General features: G+C 42.1%; 2 protein-coding genes and 1 long non-coding RNA gene across 6 annotated transcripts in view; all 3 read left to right on the top strand.

Annotated features, from left to right (window-relative positions):
• sema3h (sema domain, immunoglobulin domain (Ig), short basic domain, secreted, (semaphorin) 3H) overlaps positions 1–5,758 on the top strand; it is a 65,753-nt gene extending 59,995 nt beyond the window's left edge. For both annotated transcript variants that reach the window (XM_056384850.1, XM_056384849.1), the window contains exon 18: positions 21–5,758. In XM_056384850.1, the coding sequence (XP_056240825.1) occupies positions 21–500 (480 nt within the window). In that variant the 3' untranslated portion in view covers positions 501–5,758. The remainder of the gene's footprint in view (positions 1–20) is intronic.
• Positions 5,759–8,488: 2,730 nt separating this feature from the next.
• Positions 8,489–15,578, top strand: LOC130174324 (uncharacterized). Of its 2 annotated transcripts, XR_008828577.1 has the most exons (7): positions 8,489–8,594; positions 9,375–9,660; positions 10,531–10,572; positions 11,713–12,177; positions 12,272–12,412; positions 12,497–12,736; positions 12,843–15,578. It is a non-coding gene; the product is annotated as an uncharacterized LOC130174324 (long non-coding RNA). The 2 variants fall into 2 exon arrangements; XR_008828576.1 differs by lacking the exon at positions 8,489–8,594 and having other exon boundaries at positions 8,903–9,660.
• Positions 15,579–19,624: 4,046 nt separating this feature from the next.
• The window catches only part of borcs6 (BLOC-1 related complex subunit 6), an 11,889-nt gene continuing 9,374 nt past the window's right edge, over positions 19,625–22,139 (top strand). Inside the window, exons 1-2 of one of the 2 annotated variants that reach the window (XM_056384825.1) lie at positions 19,625–19,679; positions 21,583–22,139. The exon at positions 21,583–22,139 is cut by the window's right edge and continues 78 nt beyond it. In XM_056384825.1, the coding sequence (XP_056240800.1) occupies positions 21,594–22,139 (546 nt within the window). In that variant the 5' untranslated portion in view covers positions 19,625–19,679; positions 21,583–21,593. The remainder of the gene's footprint in view (positions 19,680–21,582) is intronic. The other variant, XM_056384826.1, reaches the window with a different exon arrangement.

The following is a 22,139-nucleotide window of genomic DNA, read 5'->3' as shown; positions in this document are numbered from 1 at the left end:
GTCCCTCTCTCTCTCTTCAGGTGGTAACAGGTGACCAGCTTGTTGTTATTGAGCGGGGCGTCCTGATTCGTCGAGCCGAGCTGTCTCACGGCGGCGTCTACCACTGCCAGGTGGAGGAGCACGGGTATCACTGGACCGCCGTCACCGTCCGCCTCGCCGTCTGGAGCCCCTCGGCCAATCGGCTCCTCGCTTCCTTGTCGACCTCGGCCTATCAGAGCGCAGGAACCCAGCCCTGGTACGAGGACGTGATGGCGCTAATTCACCCGGGAAACCTCGGCCAGCACTGCAAGGCCCTGGGGTACCGCCCCCCGCGCAACCACCGTCGCCACGGTGACATGATTGTGACGCCAAACAAGGAGAAAGAGAGAGGGGAGAGGCACAAGCACGGGGGAGGAAGAGGAGGAGGAGGAGGAGGAGGAGGAGGAGGTGGAGGAGGAGGAAGAGCAGCAGGGAGGAAGAGCAGGAGCAAGCCCCAGCAGAGGGCGCCAAGGAGCGCTTGAATGTGTCGGAGCAGGGGGCGGAGTTTCAGTGACTTCAACACACACACACACACACACACACATTTATGTTAACGTCCACACTCACACACACACACACACACACACACTTAACTTATACACTGAGACACACACATACTGTATGTACAGAGACTACAACAACATGCGCATGCACTTATCTACCAAGAAAAAAGGCGTCCTGTCACCATAGCAACAAACTGAAACTAAGCTACAACTGAAGTGTGTTCGGGAGCAACAGCTGCTTCACCTGGACAAAGACTGTGTGAATACAATAGAAGAGTAGAGTTCATGAGGTTGTGAAGCATGCTGACTGAAGGACTCGCAGCATGTCTGACCCACTGTGTCGTGAGACATTTAAAGGGATGTTTTCAATCTGGATTCTCGGCAGAAAAAACAAATAGAAATGTCTCGTTCCAAAAGTTGAGCGTAAAAAAAAAAAAAAAAATCATCCAACTCTTCTGAAATGATTTCTGTCTCAAAGGACAAACGTTGGTTTTTTGCATGTTTTTGCCCGTTAATTACAAATCACACGCTGACAGTTATTCTCCAGAGCAGAGCAGATGTTTTTAGATTGATTTCTTACCTTCCAGGCACAAACTGGTTTCCATTAATGTCCGTATGTTTTTCGACACTTGAGAAAATTCTTGAGATGTTGTTGCCCTTTTTCTTTTTCTTTTTTTTTCAAAGTCGTGTTATTGAAGTTACAAGAACTGCCCTTGGTGTTGCCTTCAGGTTTCAAGGAGACTCCATCCTTGGAGGGAGAACTGAGGCTCAACTGTTCAAAAGCATTTTATTGATAACACATGGTTTAGCAGAGGAAACAACAAGATGAGTGGGGCTCCGTCCACACGACTACGTTTTCATTTTAGAAATCATCTCTTTTGCTAGGTTTTCAGAATAAAACAAAACCCCAGAGTTTTCAAAATAAAATACAACCCCAGAGTTTTCAAAATAAAAAACACAACTCCAGAGTTTTTAAACTAAAACACAATCCCAGAGTTTTCAAAATAAAAAACACAACTCCAGAGCTTTCAAAATAAAACACAACCCCAGAGTTTTCAGAATAAAACACAACCCCAGAGCTTTCAAAATAAAACACAACCCCAGAGTTTTCGAGCCCCAAAAACAACTCTGGAGTTGTGTTTTACTCTGAAAACTCTGGAGTTGTGTTTTATTGTGAAAACTCTGGGATGGACAGAAACTAAGACCTCTGTAAACGATGAGGTCACACCCACAGCCTCTCCTGATTGGCTGTCATCAGCCTGGACTACCAGTGGTGAAAACAACATGATAATGAATGACAGTGTTACTGACCTTGTTGTCTTTGCAGCTGTTGTTCACTTACATTCTCTGTTTTAATGCTACAACTGTCTCTGCTGTTCCTCCTTCAGAGGCTTTACTGCAGAGGAGACAATCTACTTCCTGTTTACACCAGCTCACACATGCTCAGTGCAGGTGATGGTCATGTGATGTGTGTTTTCAGGTGTGATAGTCTGGACGGAGATTGGTTTAAAATGAAAACGTGTTTCTGTGGACGCAGCCTGAGAAGCACACGTGTATGTGCTGAACAGGGATTGGTTGTTGTACGTCAGCTGACTGTCAATGTGTTTGTAATGATACAACACATAAACAAACAAAAAAAATTATTGATCTAAAAACTTAAGTATGTTTTGGAGGATTACTCAGTGATTGATAATTAAAGGGCTACAACCTTCAAAATGAACTTTATAGTTATCAAGGTAATTATCTAACACTGCAGCAGATTTAAGAAAGTAATTATTTAGGTTGTGAAGAGCAGTTGTGTTGGTCTCTTCAGAGGGGGCGGGGCTTGACCGCGACCACACAGATGAAAAGGCAGAGAAAAGCACGGCGGCGGCTTTGATGAGGTTACAGAGCTGCTCTCCCAGGTCGTTAGTGTTCTGAGCTGCAGGAGACGTTGATGTGAGCTTCACTGACTTCACGAGCGTGGGAAAAACAAAATGAACAAAATGAAGGTGGATCTGGTTCTTCTTCTGGTGTCAGAGAAAATGCTCAGTCCTGTTCTGAGCGTTGGTTTGGAGTCAGATCAGATTTAAGACAGAAGAAGAAGAAGTCGTGGTGTTGCTGCTATTAAATGAGGCACAGTCAAGCCTTTATTATAACTCAGAAAGAATTAAATTTCCTCCTGACACTCATGATTTAACTGGTGATCAGGGTCACGACCAGACGTCTCTTTAATTCCTGGAGTTTAAAATCTGATTTCTAACAAGTATTTTGTGGCTCTGAATCTGTCGGACTGAAAAACAAGTTTGACTGTAACTACGACTCGTTTCACACGGGACCGAACTACAAACTGAACTGCCAAGAGACTGTGTACAGAACATGCATGCTTCTCAAACTACGGCTCAGGCCCCAGACCGGGCCGTTGGTGACTGAGTGGAATAAGATGAAGCTGGTCGTGCGGCTCCAGCTGCTGAAGACACAGCTGTAAGTCACGGAGCGGCGCTGTGTCATAAAGAGGGAAGAAGTCTTTCTGACACAGCTGGAGCTTCGACCGGCGTCACGTGGATCTGAGCGACTTCAGCAGCTTTTGTAAAACAGTACATTGTGATTAAAGCAGTAAATTGTTGTTAATGTTAAAATGTTTAAAACAACACAACGTGTTCCACCTCTATTTAACTTCCTGCTTCGTCGTATTTATTTGTTCAATCTGGAGTGAAAATGTTTCTCTGGGACGTTGTGAGGTCAGATCTTTGGGAAACGCTTCATCAGGTCACGAACCAGACACTTATTTAACATGTACATGTGTTTGTTCCATGTCTGTGTGTGCAGGTACTGTATGTTTGTAAGTCTGCACACGTCTCCAGAGGATCTTCCTCTTCCTCATCCTCATCCTCATCCTACAGGTTCAGGAACAAACTGATGAAGCTGCAGGAACTAGGAGTGTTTTTAAAATCTGATGTTTGTTTTTCTGTTTCTCTGAGAGTTCTTCCTGTTTCTAAGAACAATGAAACAAACCAGTGAGAGTGAAGCTGATGATGATGATGATGATGATGGGATGAAAATATTATTACAGTGATGAGAAGGAGACGAACAGACAAACTAACTAAATTAAAACTTAAACTTTGTTTTATATGTTTTACTGGAAGAAGATTCATTTACATCTCTGGTTAAATCCGAGAACAGCGGCTTCTCACATTTTCATTTATTTAATCTCATCCCACAACGAAGATGCTGAGTAAATATATCCCATGATGTGTGTGTGTGTGTGTGTGTGTGTGTGTGTGTGTGTGTGTGTGTGTGTGTGTGTGTGTGTGTGTGTGTGTGTGTGTGTGTGTGTGTGTGTGTGTGGGGTTCTGAGGTCAGTAAATCTGAATTCAGCGATGGATCAGAGTCACTTTTGATGCCATAAGAAAAGTAAAGCAGAGAGGCTGCAGAGCATTAACATGGGCACGGCTTCTTGGCTTCTTGGCTTCTTGGCTTCTCTGCTCCGACCACATCAAAGACCGAACCAGCGCTGAGCTACTTCTGAATGTGAGTGTTTGAGTGAAGAGAAAGTTTATGAGGGAGTATGTGACTCTGAATGTTGAAAGTCTGAGAAATTAAAGGGTGTGTGTGTGTGTGTGTGTGTGTGTGTGTGTGTGTGTGTGTGTGTGTGTGAAACTGGCAGTAAAAACCCAAATGAAATCAATCAAGATTTGGCGAGTTCTCCTGCTACATTTAAGACAAGAACAAGTAAACATCAGACAACAGGTGTGTTTCAGATCAAACCTGTGAGTCACTGTTTGAGCATGAAGATTTAAAACTGAAGCTCGTTCCTCTGAAATCCTCTGAACATCTCGTCATTTCAACCAAAGGAAAACGTCTTTAAATCTCCTGGGGCCGCTGAATGTTAACAACACAATCAATCTTGTTCATTAAAACGTTGAGCGCCACTATAAAGAGTCAAAGTTGAGCCCAGCGGTTCCCGACCTTCTCCAACTCATGACCCACCTGAAAATCTCTGACATGTTGGCGACCGACGTCCGACCCCGTAACAACACAGAGGCCAGATGACACACTCTCTGAGCGCTTTGTTTTAATAACAAGCCGACATTACAGCCTTACTACAAGAAGGAAAAACAAAGGCGTTTTCCAACAATAGTAATGTTTTTAAAGATAGGTTCATTTTAAAATATTCATATTTTTCTTATTGCATCTTTTCACCAAAACTGCAGCACCTCCTCTTTTAGCTTCACACACAGCGTCCTGTCCGACAAACTGAAACAGGATTTCTGTCCATATGTTCAGATGAATTATTAAAGTGTCAGTAGAAATCTAACTTAAAGGAATGTTTCAGCATTTTGAGGAATACATTTATTCTTTTTATTTTTCTAGATCAGTAAGTTGATAACACTCTCAGATAGCTAAATGAAACATCTGGCCCAACATCTGTCTGGGCCCCCGGCCTGAGTCTGGCCCATGTATGTCCACACCTGGGCTGATTCCAGCTGTTATGGTCCAGTGCTGCCTAACAGTCAGGAAGATTTTCTATGGGCCGGACTCGGGCCGAGGAACCGGGCGAATTTTGATATGTAGCCAGTTAGCTTAGCCGAGTACAAAGATATGAAATAGGGACAATGCAGCTGTTGAACTATTCCTTTAAAATGGGCACAGATAAAGAAGACTTCATAACATTACAGATGCTAGCGGTAGCGGCTCGCTAGGAGAGGTGGTGCAACTTTGGCATTCTAAGTTTGTCCTAAAACCAGTGGTGTGATGTTGTTCAGGAGCTTTCAGGCGACACTGTGTTGGTAAATATAAAATGTGCAAATTTCTGCAGAATTCAGTCTCAGGAAAACAAGACGCCAACGTTGATTTCACTTGGAGAACGCTGCCAGTTTAAAAGTTCGATTTCATCTCTCCTCTGACAGAAGTCTGCGTCAGATCCAACTATTAAACAAAACCTAAAAATAGCGAAAGGACTGGATATTGTGTGAATATGAGTGTGTATATTTGTGTGGAGGAGTAGGAGTAATAAAGACATTTTTACGGTGGACCGTTTTAAACATGAAGTGTTTCCCTCAGAGACGCCGTGCAGAGCTTCCTGTCTTTCTCTCTGTTGTGCTGTATTTACATCTCAGTGCCAATAATTCGTCTCCTGTGATTTTCCAGAACGACTTTGCAGACGTAATGAAACTGTCATCAAACGATCTTTAATGTTCGGAGACTTTGTTTTTTCTTTTTGTAAATATGTATAAAGGTCTGCTTTCAAAATATTATCTTTGTATTCTTTGGTTTTCTTGTTTTTGTGAGAAAAGAATCCAGACGAACGAGACACAAACGCACAAAGTGAAAACTGTATTAATGTGATGTTAGTTACTGTAAGTGTTTTAGACAATTCTTCAAACTTTTCCCTCTTACAGACCTTGTAAAAGGTCGACAGTCACAAAGTTTAAAACCCCTGACACACCTCGCTCTTAGTGTTTTACACTCATTTTGAGTCCGGTCATGATCGTCCCTGCTCTCTTCTGAAACGTCACTTTATCAGATACTGAACCAAATTCACAAAAGCACAAATAAACATTTCTCTTCTCACCTTTTTAATATTACTGTTCTGTTTGGTTTTACAAAAAAAGAACTCATTGCATACGTGTGCAGCGACTTCAGGAAAGGAGCTTGAAGTCTGCAGAGAAACTTTTATTGACAACAAGATCGTCTTATTATAACGAGCACAAGATAAAAACAGATCAGAAGACTGACGCTAAACAAAAAATATGATGACGCACTCACCCCCCCTCCACCTCCACCTCCACACACAGGTGAACAGAGGCCAGATGCACAAATAAAAACAATTGGACAAACACCTTTAACTCTTCTCTTTAAGGTTTCCTTAAAATGTTCACTTAAGTATTTAAGGTTTTCTCTTGAGTCTTAAACTTAAGGAATCACTTAAAGTCAGTTAAACTGTTGTACAAAAGACCTTAGTGACCAAAGTTCCCCTCAAAACAACAACAGGATGAGACAGTGGCGCACTTCTTTCATGTTACCTGCTTCACAAAAGCAGTAACAGGTCGGCCTATCACAAAGGCTAATGGCAGCAAAACAATGGTCTCCGTGGCAACAGTAGAAATTTTCTGCTGTGAAATCTTTCACTGCTGTAAATGCCTTAACTTTTGTCTTAAACTGAGGAAATCTTTTGAGAGATTCTGTGCAACACCCTTAAGTACGTCCCTCAGCTGAGGAGAAATTAAACCGATGTCAGACTTAAGTAGAAAACGTAAGGTGTTTTGTGCCCCAGGTGTTTCTATCAACTGCTAATATCCATGTGACCCAACTCTCCATAATCACAGTGATCGCACGAAAATAAGTGACATCACTAATGAAAAACAATTAAATATAAACCACGAAATCCATTCCTCTCTGAAAATCATCCAAAGCTCCTTCACACTGAGACTGATCTGAAAATGATTTACAAAAGCAGAATTATGAGGCTTTGTACTTAATGCAGTTTAAAATCATGTAAACCCTCTCGGCCCGTGTTCAGGCCTCACAGCTGTTTTCTTTCTTTATAAAAAGAAACTTCTGAAGATGTCGACCAGCTCACATATTCATCATTTTTTAAGGATGCTCATCACATGCAAACAGCTCTGGACACGAATCACAGCAGAGCTCTATTACAGGGATTCATTCCACTTCAGTCATGTTATTTTTCATGCACACCGTCCATCACTGTCTTCACTCCAAAACAGGAACATACCCTTCATTACCAGACCTCCGTCCGTCTCTGCCACAGTGACCACATACAGTTACTTTCTCATTAGTGCGTCCTGCTGAACAATCTGCTGCGTTCCGATCGTGCTGGACTCGCAGCAGTCTTCACTTTACTTCTTCACTGGTTCCAAACCCCCGAGGTAACGAGAAGGTCAGTGAGACTTCACTGTTTACTGCTGTGTGTGTGTGTGTGTGTGTGTGTGTGTGTGTTCATGTGCATGTGCATGCGAGTTTTCAAACCTGACAGGATCTGGTCAAACATGAACTGCTGAGAGCAACTTTGTGAAGACGGTGATTGGACTGATGGAAACAGGATCTCACAGCGAAACAGAAAACCATGCAGTTAAACTGAGTGAGTGTACTGCAGTGGTATATTTAGATAAGAATGAGACATTCCTCCTGCAGTGTTTCCTACACAAGTGAAGTGATACCATAATTATATTGTATAGACTTTACTATCATAGTGTAATATATCCAAGTGGTACCAGCTAGTCCTGCAACCACCTGAACCTCATGTCAATAAATAGAATCCATCTCTTTAACTGACTGGTGTCAGTTCAACCATCGAGGCCACACAACAGATATTAAAACTGTCTGCTGGGGAAGGTTTTGGCTCATGAGCCGTGGAAACTTGTAAACACTGAGTGCAACTGTTCATGTTTTCATACGCTCATCAAGGACGGAAACGTGTGGATGTTCTTGTGTGTGTGGACTGAGGACACTGGTTTCTCCTCACCGACCTGACCACACACACTGACACTATGTTATTAGTTTGGTTACTTCAAGGACGCTTCAGGGTTTGTTCACTGTAGGGATGGAGGTGTTGGTTGGCTGATCCAACACTGTGGCTCAGACCATAGACTATATAAATGGACGTCGACTCCGGGTCTGGAATATGAAGCCTTAAACTTGCATCTATCGAATGACCATCACGGTGACTCCACTGGTTGCAAAAAGAAGTCCGGTTGTTATGAAGTCTGTGGGAAAATGACTTGTCACTTGATTTATAACCTCAATAAACGTTTTCGTGTTTATGGTCTGAATCTCTAGTCTGAAGTTTTCTTCAATACAATATGATGATCATTTTTTAAATTATGGTCCTATTTAAAAGAAAATAGATGTTAAAGCAGAGTGGCTTTAGGGCGTGGCTACCGCGTCATTGACACACAGGGGGACCTGCCTGTTAATCCGGATATGACGTCAGAGCGACGTGTCGGACATTTGACTTGTCATTGTGTTTTCAGTTCATCAAAGTTGCTCCAACATGTTGTTTACCGGTAAATGTCTTGTTCTGCTTCAGTTGTTCTCAAAGACTCAGAGGAGTCGGCGGTTCAATTATTTCCGGTAAGTACATTTTGTTTTAAGCCTGTTTCTTTGCTAGCCAAAATTAGCATCCCTGTTAATATCACAGTTCAGGTGAAGATGCACCTTGCTAACCAAGCTAGCCAGCTAGTGCTAGCGTTAGCTGATAACTAAGCGATTGCTATGCTAACGGTACCTGGCCCCGCTGGGCTGATAACCTGTGTCACCCTGGGTTAGCCCCTGGAGGTGTTCAGTCAAAGCCCAATAAAAAGGTGAATTTAATCAACGTTAATCTAACGACGTTTGGTTTGTGTTTCTCCACGTGACCCAGTTTAATTGATCTGCGTTAATGTCAGTTAATACATTGTCCATCAAGACGTCGTGATAGTTCAAGTTAAGATAACGTGACGTTTACAAAATGTGTAGACAGATATTTGTCATATAGAAGATTGTTCATTTAATACTCAAACCAGTCCTCAACTGAAGCAGACATTCATGCACCTATCCTGACAGCTGATCGATATTTGTGATTAACTGTGATCCACCGCATCTTAACTCAAGTGTTTGTGTTTTATTGTCATTTGAAAGTTTCCACACTGTGAAAACTGAGTGATCTGTGCCAACAGAAGGAGGAGCTCATGTACAGAGCAGCACATTAGTTTCCATTCATCTGGTTGAAGGGAGACTGCATGGACATCCTTAGTTCTCTAATGTGCTGTGATGATGATGATGATGATGATGGTAGAAAACCTCCCAGTTCATCTTCCTCTGATGAAATGACAGACCAACTGCTGATGAGTTTCTTTATTATTCTGTCTTCAGTGTTCACAGGTTCAGTGGCGCGTCAAGTCTGCCCTCAGTCCCACGAAGAAGAACAACGTCCGGTAGCACTTGAAGTTAGCATCACAGAAACACAGGAGTGACTGAACCTCCTAAAAGACGATATTCATCTGAGTCCCTAAGCACCGCTCCCGACAAGAAACCACGGTCAACGGCAAAGAAAAGAAGCAACAGAGTAAATCTGGATGTGTCTTCCCGCCGCTGGAGAAGCTCCTGAGAGGAAAGAGATGCGGTTTGATGCCGAGCTCGCAACTTTCCTGTTAGCCCGGTGAGTAGCATCAATGCTAGCTCTTTAGCTAACAGTATAATGAGTGCAGCGACCGACAAACATTTCAGGTGGTGATATTGACGTTGTGGACAGATGTTTTAGCGGTTAGTAGGATTGTGTCTGTTGCTCTCGGCTGTTGTGCAGCTAGTGACGTCAGTAACTTCAGGCTCATCTTGTAACTGACTGTAACGTGAGATTGTATGGAGCCAGTAGACCGAGTGAATACACGTTGATCGGTTCACCATGTTGTAACCACATCAACACCTTGAGGTATGATCCCTGCACATGATGGATATTGTCTGTACTGTGATCTTTTGCACATCCCTAATCAATACCTTTTGCACATCTTGCCCAGCAGGAGTTTTGTCATTCTAAAACACATTGCACTTAGTTGTATAGTATATTAATTTTTTATTTATTTTTTATAATTATATTTGAGTGTTGCAGTATTAACTTTTTTAATAAAAAAAAATATAATATAAATATCTTGTAAGTTAAAACTTACCTGGCAATAAACCTCAATTTCTGAGTCTGCCTTTGTGATGTCATCATCCCGTCCTCATGCTGCTGTATCCTGCCAAGGACCACCCATGTCCTGCAGTATCCCCTTGCCTTCATAAATCTGCAGGTGTATGGAGGTTACAAGTAGAATTCAGATCCTGTTTTCACACCTCAATTTAAATTCTGTATATAAGGTTCATAGTTCATGAACAAATAGTTCATAGTTTTTATTACAGTATATGCTAAATGAGGTTTAAATGGATGATTGATAGATCTTTTATGTTCTGAAGTCCTTACAATGATTCAAAAACATTTCATAGTCAAAAGAGGAGCTGCTAATGTCTTATTTTTCCTTATGTGTTTTCATAGGAATCCACCTCAGGCCAGACCTGAGGAAAGCAGCAGGAAAGGGTAAGTCATGCGCATTACTCAACCCTATACGTGTATTTAGGCTCAAATTAGAGTCAAAATAAATCTGAACTTGTAAATTGACGTTAACAAATAATTCCAATGTTTGTAGTTTGTCAACCTTTGTAAACCTGTAAAATCTGCTTGAGAAATTCAAGTTTGCGTATGTGAAACAATTGCTCTTATGTCAAAGAGATTTGTATTTGTTGAAAGTCTGAATCAGAACTCAACAATGATCAGTGTTGAGGTTGAACAAAGACACTGTAAATGAAGAAATGGATTTGTCAACATCTGTGTCGTGATACAGAGAAGAAAACTGTAAAACTCTGGTCAAAAGTTCCCACAGTGACACTGAAGTGACGAGATCAAACTTTGTACTTGTCAGTGTCTCACACTGGGAATGTTGCTCACTGAGTTTTACAGTTTCCTGCTCTTTGTCTCTGAACACAGACGTCCACAAAAGCATTTCTTCTTTCCCTGTGTCTTTGTTGAACCTCACCACTGATCATTTGTTCAGTTTTGATACATACTGTCTTAACAAATACAAATCTCTTTGCCACAAGCACAATTTTTTTTTTCCAGATACACAAACTTGAATTTCTCATGCAGATTTATTTTCCAGGTTTACAAAGTTTGATTTACAACGACAAATATTGGAATTATTTGTTAACGTCAATTTACAAGTTCAGATTTATTTTGAGCATATTTGTAAACATTACTTTATAAGCGCGAGCTAGCCACCAATTTCGTTAGCATTAGCTTTTTTTTTTTTTTTTTTTGGTCTTCATTGGTTAAAAAAAGATGGACAGGACAGAAGAGGGGGCGGGGCTAGCGAGCTAGCGTTAGCAGCTAGCATTAGCTTTTTTTTTCTCTATTGGTGAAAAACACAGGGACAAACAGAACAGAGGGCGGGGCAGGTTGCAAATAAAAGACGGTGGGCTGGTTAGCATTTGCATTAGAACTGATCATCAGGATTAGCTTGTTTTCTACAATGACATTGATTACATTTATAATGACAATAATGGTGGCAATGTATGTGTGCACGTACAGTACATAGAGCTGCCCCCCCCATATTCATTATCTCTCTCTCTCTTTTTTTAAAATTTATTTATTTTTTATTTTTTATATTTTTTCCGCCTCCAGGTGACAAAGAAGCTGCTGCTGCTGTTTCTGAAACGGTTGCCTGGGTTACCAATGTTGGTGTGTTGGCTCTCCAGGATGGCGGCCGGATTGATGATGCCACATATTCAAGGTGGACCCCCGGAGGTTCCTGTTTTCACATTGAGGCATAGCGGTCCTCGCTGGAGGGGAAGCACAGGATGCTCAGCCTGACTGTTGCCAAGGTGATCCAGAGGATCTCCTGGGAGGAGTGGAGTCTCCACTGTTGGAGGAGGACACATGGGGCGGAGGAGACGCTCCTCCTCATCCAGGATCTCCACGTCACCCTGGACGTCTCTTTGCTGGATTCTCTCTGCATCCAGGACACATGGAGACACAGAGGAGCCTCACCTGCATTCAGGACCCAGCAGGTGCAGCTGTACAGAGACTGGTAGACTGACAGAGGGCGGGGTCAGCCTTCTGGTTTCCACCTTCACCACTTCATCCCAGGTACATGTGTGTGTCTCAGAGCTTGTGATTAAGTATATTGTGTATTATCATTTCATGCAAACATAAAATACATTTTTGATCCTTTTTCCTCAAGCCAGTGCCAAGTACTTCCAAGCTCCTGACAACACCTGCCTGACAGAGCAGGAGGAAGAGCGAGTTGTCTTCCCTCCCAGAGACCAGGAGAGGCAGCGACAGGGAAGAACACCTCCTGTCCTTGGAAGGAGAGTCTCCAGAGGTGAGATTCACTTCAGATATCACTGTTTCCTCTCATGAATATCAGATCTATATTAACACACACTGCTCTCTGATTATCTTTCAGCTGTCTTCTTGGACTGAACTCGGGCCCTGCAAACTGGGCCAGTGTTACCCGCCTGGTGGAGGCTGTTTGAAACCAGCTCTGCGTCTTCACCCGGTGGCCACGTGGTCCAGAGGGACCGTGAGGACTCGGTGGTCATTCAGTCTCAAGGATCATGTGGCATCAGAGAGGCAGTGCTGGCCAGCCCCAGGTTGATGGCTCAGATCAACATCGAGCTCTTTGAATTGAATTGAGGACTCAGTGGTGAGAGTTTGTCATAAAGCTTTTGGTGTGTTGTAATCTGTTCTGTGATTTATCTTTTAATGAAAGCTGGAAATCCTAAAACAGTCTGTTTGTCTGTGTGGTCCAGGTGCTGGCCAGACTCTCCCTTCAGCAAAGGGTCTGTCATTTATTCTTGCAGCTCACATCATGTGCTGTGGTGCAGTGGATGGATGGGCATCGGTTGAGAAAACTAAGGTCATCACATGACTCACTGTCACAGGGTGAGGAGCTCTGGAGAGAGATCATCAGTTTCACCTGAACCTCAAGTTCTGTTAGTGAGTTATATGATAAGTTTATCGCACTACAGTGACTCACTGTCGCCTCTTGAGGAACAAAGTGGTGTTACAAGATGAGACGGCCTGTTCAGGACATCCAGCAGCAGTTACACAGTGAACCTTTCTAAGACAGTCTGCAGTCACTTATTTCTGCCCCATCACCATTCTGTTCAAAGGAAGGCGTTTTATTAAGCGTTGCTGTATAGCCACATTTAAACATTTCTATAATTGTTGTTGTTGATTAAAGTCAACATAGGAAGTCTTGTGACTTCATGTGTTGTGATTTCTATACTGTGCAGCTGCTACTGTTAAAATTCACACCAGACACGCTCCATAAAAACCATCAGCAAAGCAAAGCTTCATAAAAAACTGTATTTCACATTAAAACTGCATTAATTTCAACAATTTACAATCAACTGTAACTGACAAATTAAAAATAAAAGTTTGCATAATAAAGAGGTGGATAAATCTTATTTAGTAACAAGTATAAATTATAGTAGAGATGTAAAATAATCCTTCATAGCTCAGTGAGGACGGAGCAACAGTCTGACAGGTCGACTGGAAGCTGCTGCAGCCGTCCATAAGTGATGGAGGGAAGGAGCCGTTATTCATCATCAGTCTTAGTGTTAGAAAATGTTTTACACTGTGGTTTTACAGTTTAACGTTAGCACACATGCTAACTTCAGCTACAATAACAAGTTACTCCTCACATATATGATATTAGCCTGTAAAACTAATGTAACAGTTGTGACAGCTAACCGTGTTAGCAGCATCTTCACACGGCTCAGCCAGGAGCCTGTTGATGTGGGAGGATGTACTTGGTGTCCTCGAGGTCACAGGTCAGATCCCCCCCTCCCTCCTCCCCAGCTCCACCCTCTCATCCAAATATGGTTTCTTCTGGCTCCAAAAAAACTAAGATGGCGACGTCCATTAAGACAAACTTGAAGCTTCAGAAGTTCACAAACCACCGTGTGACGTCTCGGCCGTTTGCCATTTGGTTCACACCGAAACATCAAACACTGAAAACATTACTGTGAAGTTTCATGCAGATATTCATTGTCCCCAGGGGATGAATCCACAGGTCGTCAGTGCAGCAGGTTATTATGACCCATAGTTACGTTTTTTGTTGCTAGGCGACATCCAGTGGTCGTAGTAATGATGACAAGCGAAGGGAAAAGTGTCAGTGATGTAGTATAAAGAGAGACAGAGTCCACGTCAGCAGGAGGTGCTGATGGCTGGATGAATGTGACATCGATTCCCATGTGAAACCAGCTGTTTACGTTGTTTCTATTATCCATGAGCGTAGTTTAACCGAGTTATTATTGTAACCATGACAACCAAGGTGCGGTACGCCTGCTGCTGTAGGGGGCGCTGTTTCAGTCGACGGTCCTATGGGCCATAAAAAAGATCTGCGAGTTGTTCAGGTCGGAGGAGCTCAACGTTTTCACTTCTCTACTTCCTCTAAATTCATTGAACATATATTAGAAGCCATTTATTTTTTAGTTTACCTCTTCCTTTCGTGTCATTGTCAGCTCATATTTGACTCTGTCCAGCTCTTTGGTTTATGACCATGAATTTACTAAACTAATGACATTCCTCAGCTGTATGTTGTTTAGTGCTAATTAGCTAATTGCTAACACATTGAACTAAGCTGGTGAACACGGGAAATATTACTTCCTAACAGAATGTTTACATTGCTATCAGTGTTAGCATGTTAGCACCACTGTGCCTCAGTACAGTTTCAAAAAGCTGCTGTAGCGGTGAAGTAACGGGTCACATTTACTTTTACTTTAACAAAGTCGTTTTGTTTGTTTGTTTGTTGTTTTGTTTTTTTTGTTGTGTAATTGTAGTTTTTGGAGTATTTAGATATTTGTTGACTCAAGTATTTTACTCCATACCTGAGTAAAGACAAAGGTCACGTGATGAAGTCATGATGAACTGTGTGAGGAGAAGCTGCTGATTGGAGGCACCGCCCGGCAGCCACGACGAGTGTCCCAAATCAAACACACCTGCCACGTCACCTGACCAACAGGTGCATTCTGGGTGTGGCTAACGCTAAATGTTAAAATACTGGCGGTGGATCCTCCGGCTGAGTCTGAGTTAAGTTTTCCTTAAAATAAAAACAGTTGAACAAAACACCTTTAAGTCTCATCCTTAAGGTTTCCTTAAAATGTTTATGCTTAAAAGTTTTTAAGGTTTTCTCCTCATCTTGGTTTACTTAAGAAATCACTTATTTAAACCGTTGCACAAAAGACTAGTGATCTTTGCATGTCTGAGTTTCTGTAGTTAAATGAAGTAAATTAAAACTTCCCAGGAAGATGATAATGATGACGATGTCCCACGACCTGGAGACTCCCTTAACGACGCAGTAAAATCTGTCACTGCTGCAAATGCTTTAACTTCACTAAGGAAACCTTTTAAGAGATTCTGTGCAACATCCTTTAGTGACTCCATCATCTAAGGAGAAATTAAAGCTTAAGTGCCACACTTCAGTAGGAAACGGCCAAAGATGTTCTTTAATTTAATAGATTTATCTTGTTATTGTTATCACCGGGTTTTTTATTTTCTACTTGTATCTGAGAACATTTCTACACAAGTCATTTTACTTTTACTTGAATAAAATGTCTTTTAAGTAACAGTACTTGTACTTGACTACAATCTTCCAGTACTCTTTCCTATGGAAGGGCGATGCATTCACTTGAAAAAGGTTTTTTCTCAAGTGAATGCATCGCCCTTCTGGACTTTCCGCCCCTGCAGAACACAAGCAGAGTTGTTCTGATGCCCCAGGGTGAATAATGGGAACACATTTCTGCATAAAAAAAACTCTATACCTTTATATCACAGCTGTTTTCTGCACCAGCCTTCCACCGCGTGAACATGGCGAGGCTTCAAACCACAAGCTGAAACAGATTTAGAATAAAACCCAGAGGGGCCTGGTGTTGTCACTGACCACAGCCACAATCTCAACACTTGTCACCAGATACCAGATGTGTCCCTCTTACGACCAGACAGTTTCACTTCAGACAACCACGTCTGGAGTTATCAGGCCAACAACAGAAAGGAAATTTAACGTGTCACAACAACTAAAGCAGCGACTCAGAATGGCTTCATGTTTATTGCCCCTGTCTGTTCCCTCAGTGAAAACATGCAGCAATGTTGGAAAATGCACCAAACAGTGGAAGAGAAACTTGAGCGTAGGAAAGCAGCTCTCAGGAGGAGACACTTTTGGCGTTTGCCACACAGAATGACTCATCCACCCATTTTACTTTTTTTTTCCCGCTGCTCAGTCGAGCAGAAAGACTTTTTTTTTTTTTTTTTCACCATTTGCTCATAAAAGTGCCTTTTAGGTGTAATAAGAGGTTTGTGCTCCTCGCCACAGTTTCCCTTTCAGTGACGTTCTCATGCTGGATAAAAATGTCTGCTCATGCTGAAGATTGAAGTTTACAGCGAACTGCCTCAGATGGTTTGTGTGAGTCTCAGACTGATTCCTGTGGACGTTTAAGGACGCCACAGATGTTGAGTTTGCACATATTTCCACAGACGCCTCTAATTGTTGATATCCTTTCCTCCGACCACCAGATCCGCTGCTCGACCGTTGTTGATGAATGAAGTTTCTTCTAAACCGGTCATGACAACCTGCAAAAAGAATCACTGAAGTTTCCTTCCAGCGTCCGCAGTGACCTGAGCTTTCTAGAAGACAACAGTCTGTGATGCTGCTGCTGAGGATCGTCTTGGTTTCCACCTGTTGAAGCCTTTAGTCACGACCTCAAGAACATTTTCATAAAACTGATCCGGGAGTTTCATTCAAAGTTAAATACTGACTTTGAGGAGGAAGTCAGGTCTAAATCTGATCTGACCTGATTTACTTTGAGGCAATGATAAAAACAGGTGTGGGTGAAATGGAAGTTAAAGGATTATGTTTTTGTGATGTCGGTCTTAATGCAGTATCCACAATGACAGTGTCAGCTGCTACATTCATTAGCATTAGCCGTGGACGTGCAGAGATGTTAGACTGAAGCCTCGTGTGGGCAGGAGGGTGATTACAGTCAACGTACAGATGACGTACGAATAAAAATCACAACCTTTTTTTTTTTACTTACTACATTTTTATTATGTTCCAGCGACAGTCAGAGCGGCAGCCATTTTGTTCTCAGGTTGGACGTCCGTCTCATTCTCATAGACACGATATCTCAGTAACTCCTTGAGGGAACTTCTTCAAATTTGTCACAAAAATTCACTTAAGGACTCAAGGATGAACTGATTAGATTTTGGTGGCCAAAGGCTAAAGGTCAAGGTCACAGTGACCTCACAAAACACGATTTTGTGAATGTGAATCCTCGCGAATTCTCAAGGGAACTCCTGAAGGGAAACCCTTCAAATTTGTCACAAACTTCCACTGGGCCCAAGGATGAACATATTAGACTTTGGTAGTCAAATGTCAAACATCAAGGCGACCTCACAGAACACTTTTTAACCATTACTCAAGACTTCACACAGTAATTGTGACAAAATTTCACACAAATGTTGAATATTAATATTTTCTATGACTCTGGATAAACAGGGATGAAACCTGGAACTAGTCTGAGTGGAGGAAGGATACGACGACGAGGTAACTGTAGATTTAATTCAAAACAAAACATAACATTGACTGTGTTGCTTTGTCTGAAGAAGATGTGCTGAAACGTTGATCTACAGAATCTAAAAGAGAGAGAACGCAGTGGAGTTACATCTGTGCTGCATCCCCTTTTTTCTCCTGCAGTTATTTCTCCATTCGAAGACAGTTTCCTGGTGTTGTCGGCTAATGAGGAGCAGCAGCAGAATGGAGCGTTTGTTTTTGTTTCTCTGAGAATAATCTGCCTCAGTGAGGAGGAGGAGGAGGAGCAGGTTCACTTCAGGTCCTCTGAAGGACACGGTCCTCTGCCCCTGAACTGGAATGCAATTAATAAATAGTGATTTATGGGCCTTCGCAGTCGTTTGTTTGCCATTGTGCAACATGTAGTCTGCAGCTCTTATTATAGGAAAACCAAATGTGTATAAAGGCACGTGCTTTGAATTTGCTCTGAATCCTTTATTGTGGCTGCTGCTGCTTGTCTGTTAAAATAGCTTCTCTCTGACAGGAACCTCCTCAAAAGCCCAAATCAAATCTGCTGAGGGTCATGGTGGTTATTGAGTGTTCTACTGAGAAACTCTGGAAACTTGGGTTATTTCAGAGGTCTAATTGTCTTTAGGTAAATGTCTCAGGCTTTGATGTTTGCATGAAAGGAGAAGCAACAAATGGGATAAAACAGCCGGATACCGAGCGAGAGCGCGGGAGCAGCTGCTCTGGATACAGGAGGTAGATTAGAAATTTTACAAGATCTTCAGATGTGGCGACAGCGTGGTTTTGAATCCTCTCTCCTCCTCTGCAGCAGTGTTTGTCATTTCTGACCACATTCAGACTCCGGCCCAGCCTCCACTGTGAAGCAAACAGGCTGAAGCAAGGCCTCGTCATTATCCAAGCTCCTCTCCGGTCGTTTCAGCATCACTGTAAATAATGTCAAACACATTTCTCCAATAAATCAACTGTTCATGAGGCAGAAGAGCGGCTGATTTAAAGAGACACAGCCATGATATAAACAGAAGATTCTTTCTTATGACAGTAAAAGGTCAATCAGTGCAAACTGATAATTATATCATTCTGATTTTCATTGTTTAGTCACATATTGCCTCCAGAAGTGATTCACTGTTCTGACTCTCCAGTGGTTAAACCCTTAATTCTGCTTTTATTTCAACTCTGCTTCTTCTTTCATCAGTGACATTTAATTTAAAACAATAACTGTTTATTAAATAATCACTGTGCATACTCATACTGTTTTTCTACAAAGTGCAAAGTGGCTGCTAACTTAAGATCACATAAGCACAAAGTCAAACCAGGACGCACCGACTCTTGGGTCTCATGAGAGGAAGTTGTTTTAAGAAACATCTTCAGTTGTTTTTGTAAAACCTCAGAAACATATCTTCAAGATTTACAGACATTCTATTTTCATCATTTATTTAAGGAAATTCTCCTGTTGTCTTCTGATCATCATCCCCCTCACCAGGAAGTCAGAAGCGTCACCTGACATCACAGGATGCTGAACCTTTGTCTTCATGTGTCTACTCACTTGAACACTTCCTCCATACTTTTGACATCAAAATACAACTTGTAAACTTTGCACAGTTAAAGTTTGAGGAGCTGTGGTGTTTGTCTCCATCTGGAGGAGAACAGGGAAACTTGTGGGATGACGTCAATAGAAACAAATCCACCCGTTCAGATGAAACATGCTGGAGTCAAATGTTGTGCATAATAATAATGTCGACACAGCACACAGCACCATTCCTGTAAAATATTCAGGTTTGTTACAACATATTAATGAGCAACAACAGCTTGTGAGTCAGGGCAATCATTTTTATTTATTATTTACGTAAATACTACACTCCATTACATAATACTACAGTGTTGGAGAAGAGCTTTTTTTTTTTTTTTTTAATTGAAAATAACATTTTTGAATAATATCGTCTAAAACGCCTTTAGTATTTTAAGGCGGAACTGTTGCGTTGGGCTTTGAGGGGAAGGATTTTCAGGTCGGACCCGGTTGTTGCTTACATTTTTCAGGAAGGAAACTGCTCCGGTGAGTGTTTTCTTCATTACACTGAGCTCTATGATGCTGTAGTTTGTCCTTAACAATAGATGAGCACAAGTCTTACCACAAAATACTTTTTGTCATGTTCTACTGTCAGACAGTAAAAAGCGACCCGCGAAAACATGGTGGTTTAAAGGCCGGTGCAGCTAACGTTAGCCGCGCAGTGCTAACATCATTCAACAACATTTACCGTTGACAGCGAGTTAGCAAGGCGGCTAAAGACGGCAGCACGTCAACTCTCTCCCCGCTGACAGGCCGGGTGTCTGTTATACAGCTGTATTGTTCCTCCTTCACAGCCGTTGTTAGCATAAAGTCTGGAGAATAAAAGCTGGTGTTAACACTAAGTTAGCTTGGAGTAAGCTAGTGCTAAGCTAAACAGCCTATTATTACGTCATTTCGCATCTATCTATCCATCTATTAGTAGCACAGCTGCCCCGCAGCACATGATCCAAGGGCCCCGAAGAAAACAACAGGATTCAAAGGCGTTTAAAGAATATTAATGTCTAGTTGAGTTACAGTCTTCAATTCGATTCAATTAATTACCTTTATTGTCATTGCTCAGTGTACAAGGAAATGAACCGTCTCCTGTGATACATACAGTAACATAACTACAGACAAGTAGACACATTACAGTGTATAAAAAAACATAAAACAAACAGTAAAAAGTATAAAAACAGAATGAATACATGTGCTCAGTTGTATTGCACAGATATTTCACGTGTACAGGACAGGAGACAGGTTAGGGTTATGATTACAATAATAATAATAATAATAATAATACGCTCTATTCATTTAGGACCTTTCAAAACACAGTTACAAAGTGCTTTAAAAGACAAGATCAAGGTGAGGAAGAACAATAACAAACGAATGAAAACAGTTAAAAGGTTTTACAACATGGGCGGGGGGGGGATCTAAAATAATTAAATTAATTGGTGAAACAGGATAACGACTTGTTAAAATAATAGATTTAAAACAATAAGTACTTATTATAGCCTGATTATTCAGCAGTTTAGTTCCTCTGATGGCACTTGGATGAAAACTTGCAGCAGAGTGAAGAGGTGGTGACCTGGGGCAGATGAGTTCATGTTGAAGATGTTTGTGACGGCGGGCGGTGATTTCACGTCGACACACCCAGGCTGAAGGTCCTAGGTCCAGGTCTGGAGGCTGAGAACAAACCAAACCTGCTGCGTGAAAATGTTGTTGTTCATCTGTTTAGATCCCAGACCTCACCACAGAACCCTCCTCAGTCTCTCAAGCACATTTTCATGATCACTTGTTTAACTTCATTCAAGAGACCAACTACAATCTTCTTCTCGCTTTGAAGAGGAACCGGATGTTTTGTAGAACAGCTTACATCATTGTAGCTCTCTCTTCATTATCTATTATTACAGAATTTTTACTTAATTGAGATTATGTACCTCGATTTTGGAAATATGTAGTTTACTTCGGTACATTCCTGTTTTGTTTGATCCCATAAATAGTTTTCTTAAAATGAAAATCCAAACAATTTAATATATTATATATAGATTGCACAACATCAAATTACACATACCATAATTAAGGTTTTTATCCGTTTCACATGCCTTTATAACTGGTACCAACCTGGAGTATTGAATAATGAAGACTGTCAGTTATTTCCTCATTTAAATAGGAAACTTTTTTTAGCTTCAGACTTTATTTCATTTAGGTAAAGTCCTTTGTTTCACACTGATGCACGAGAAAGGAGAAGGGGTTAAAATCAGTTTATATTCTCCAAACCAAGTCTTGGTATCTGGTAACTGGTCTTCTGCTGAGACTTCTCAGATGGCTGAACGCTCTACTTGAGTCATGGATTAAATCTAGATTTAAAAAGCAGAAGCTCGTCCTCCAACGTTTTCTCTCTCTTCATTAGCAGGCGGAGGGATGAGTCTCTCCCCTGTGATTGGCACAGAAGTGCCAGAAACAGCTAACGGGGTTGTGATACCCGTTGCGTCGGAGAACGGCCCTCATGTTTCAGTCTCTGTGAAATGTGGCGGGAGCAGAGCGTCCTGTCCTGGGGAGGGATCAAAGGACGGCTCCTTCAGATACACAGAGAACCACGTGGATGTGGAAAACAGAGTTTACGACTGCGACGGTCGCCTGGATACAGAGATGGCCATTAACGAGAGAACGTCTAACTTATCACTGCACAACCCCTGGATAACGGACCCCTCCCGCCCCGGCACCACATGCACAGGAATCTCAGAATCAGGATCCATCAACAGAAACATTCCTGAGGCCTCTAACGCTGTCGAGCCTCCTGGTGCAGCTCTGCCGTGGGACCCAGCACACACCAAAGACTCATCTCAGCGAGCAGGCCCTGTCACCGCAGACGGACAGCAGACAGAGGCGGAGACTGTGGACGGAGGCAGTGACAGCCGAGAGGAGGAGGAGGAAGAGGAGGAGGAGGAGGAGGATGGAGAGAAGGAG

This window comes from Seriola aureovittata, chromosome 9 (assembly GCF_021018895.1).
Source record: "Seriola aureovittata isolate HTS-2021-v1 ecotype China chromosome 9, ASM2101889v1, whole genome shotgun sequence".
NCBI classification, from domain to species: Eukaryota; Metazoa; Chordata; class Actinopteri; order Carangiformes; family Carangidae; genus Seriola; species Seriola aureovittata.
This window is presented reverse-complemented; position numbering and strand designations above follow the sequence as displayed.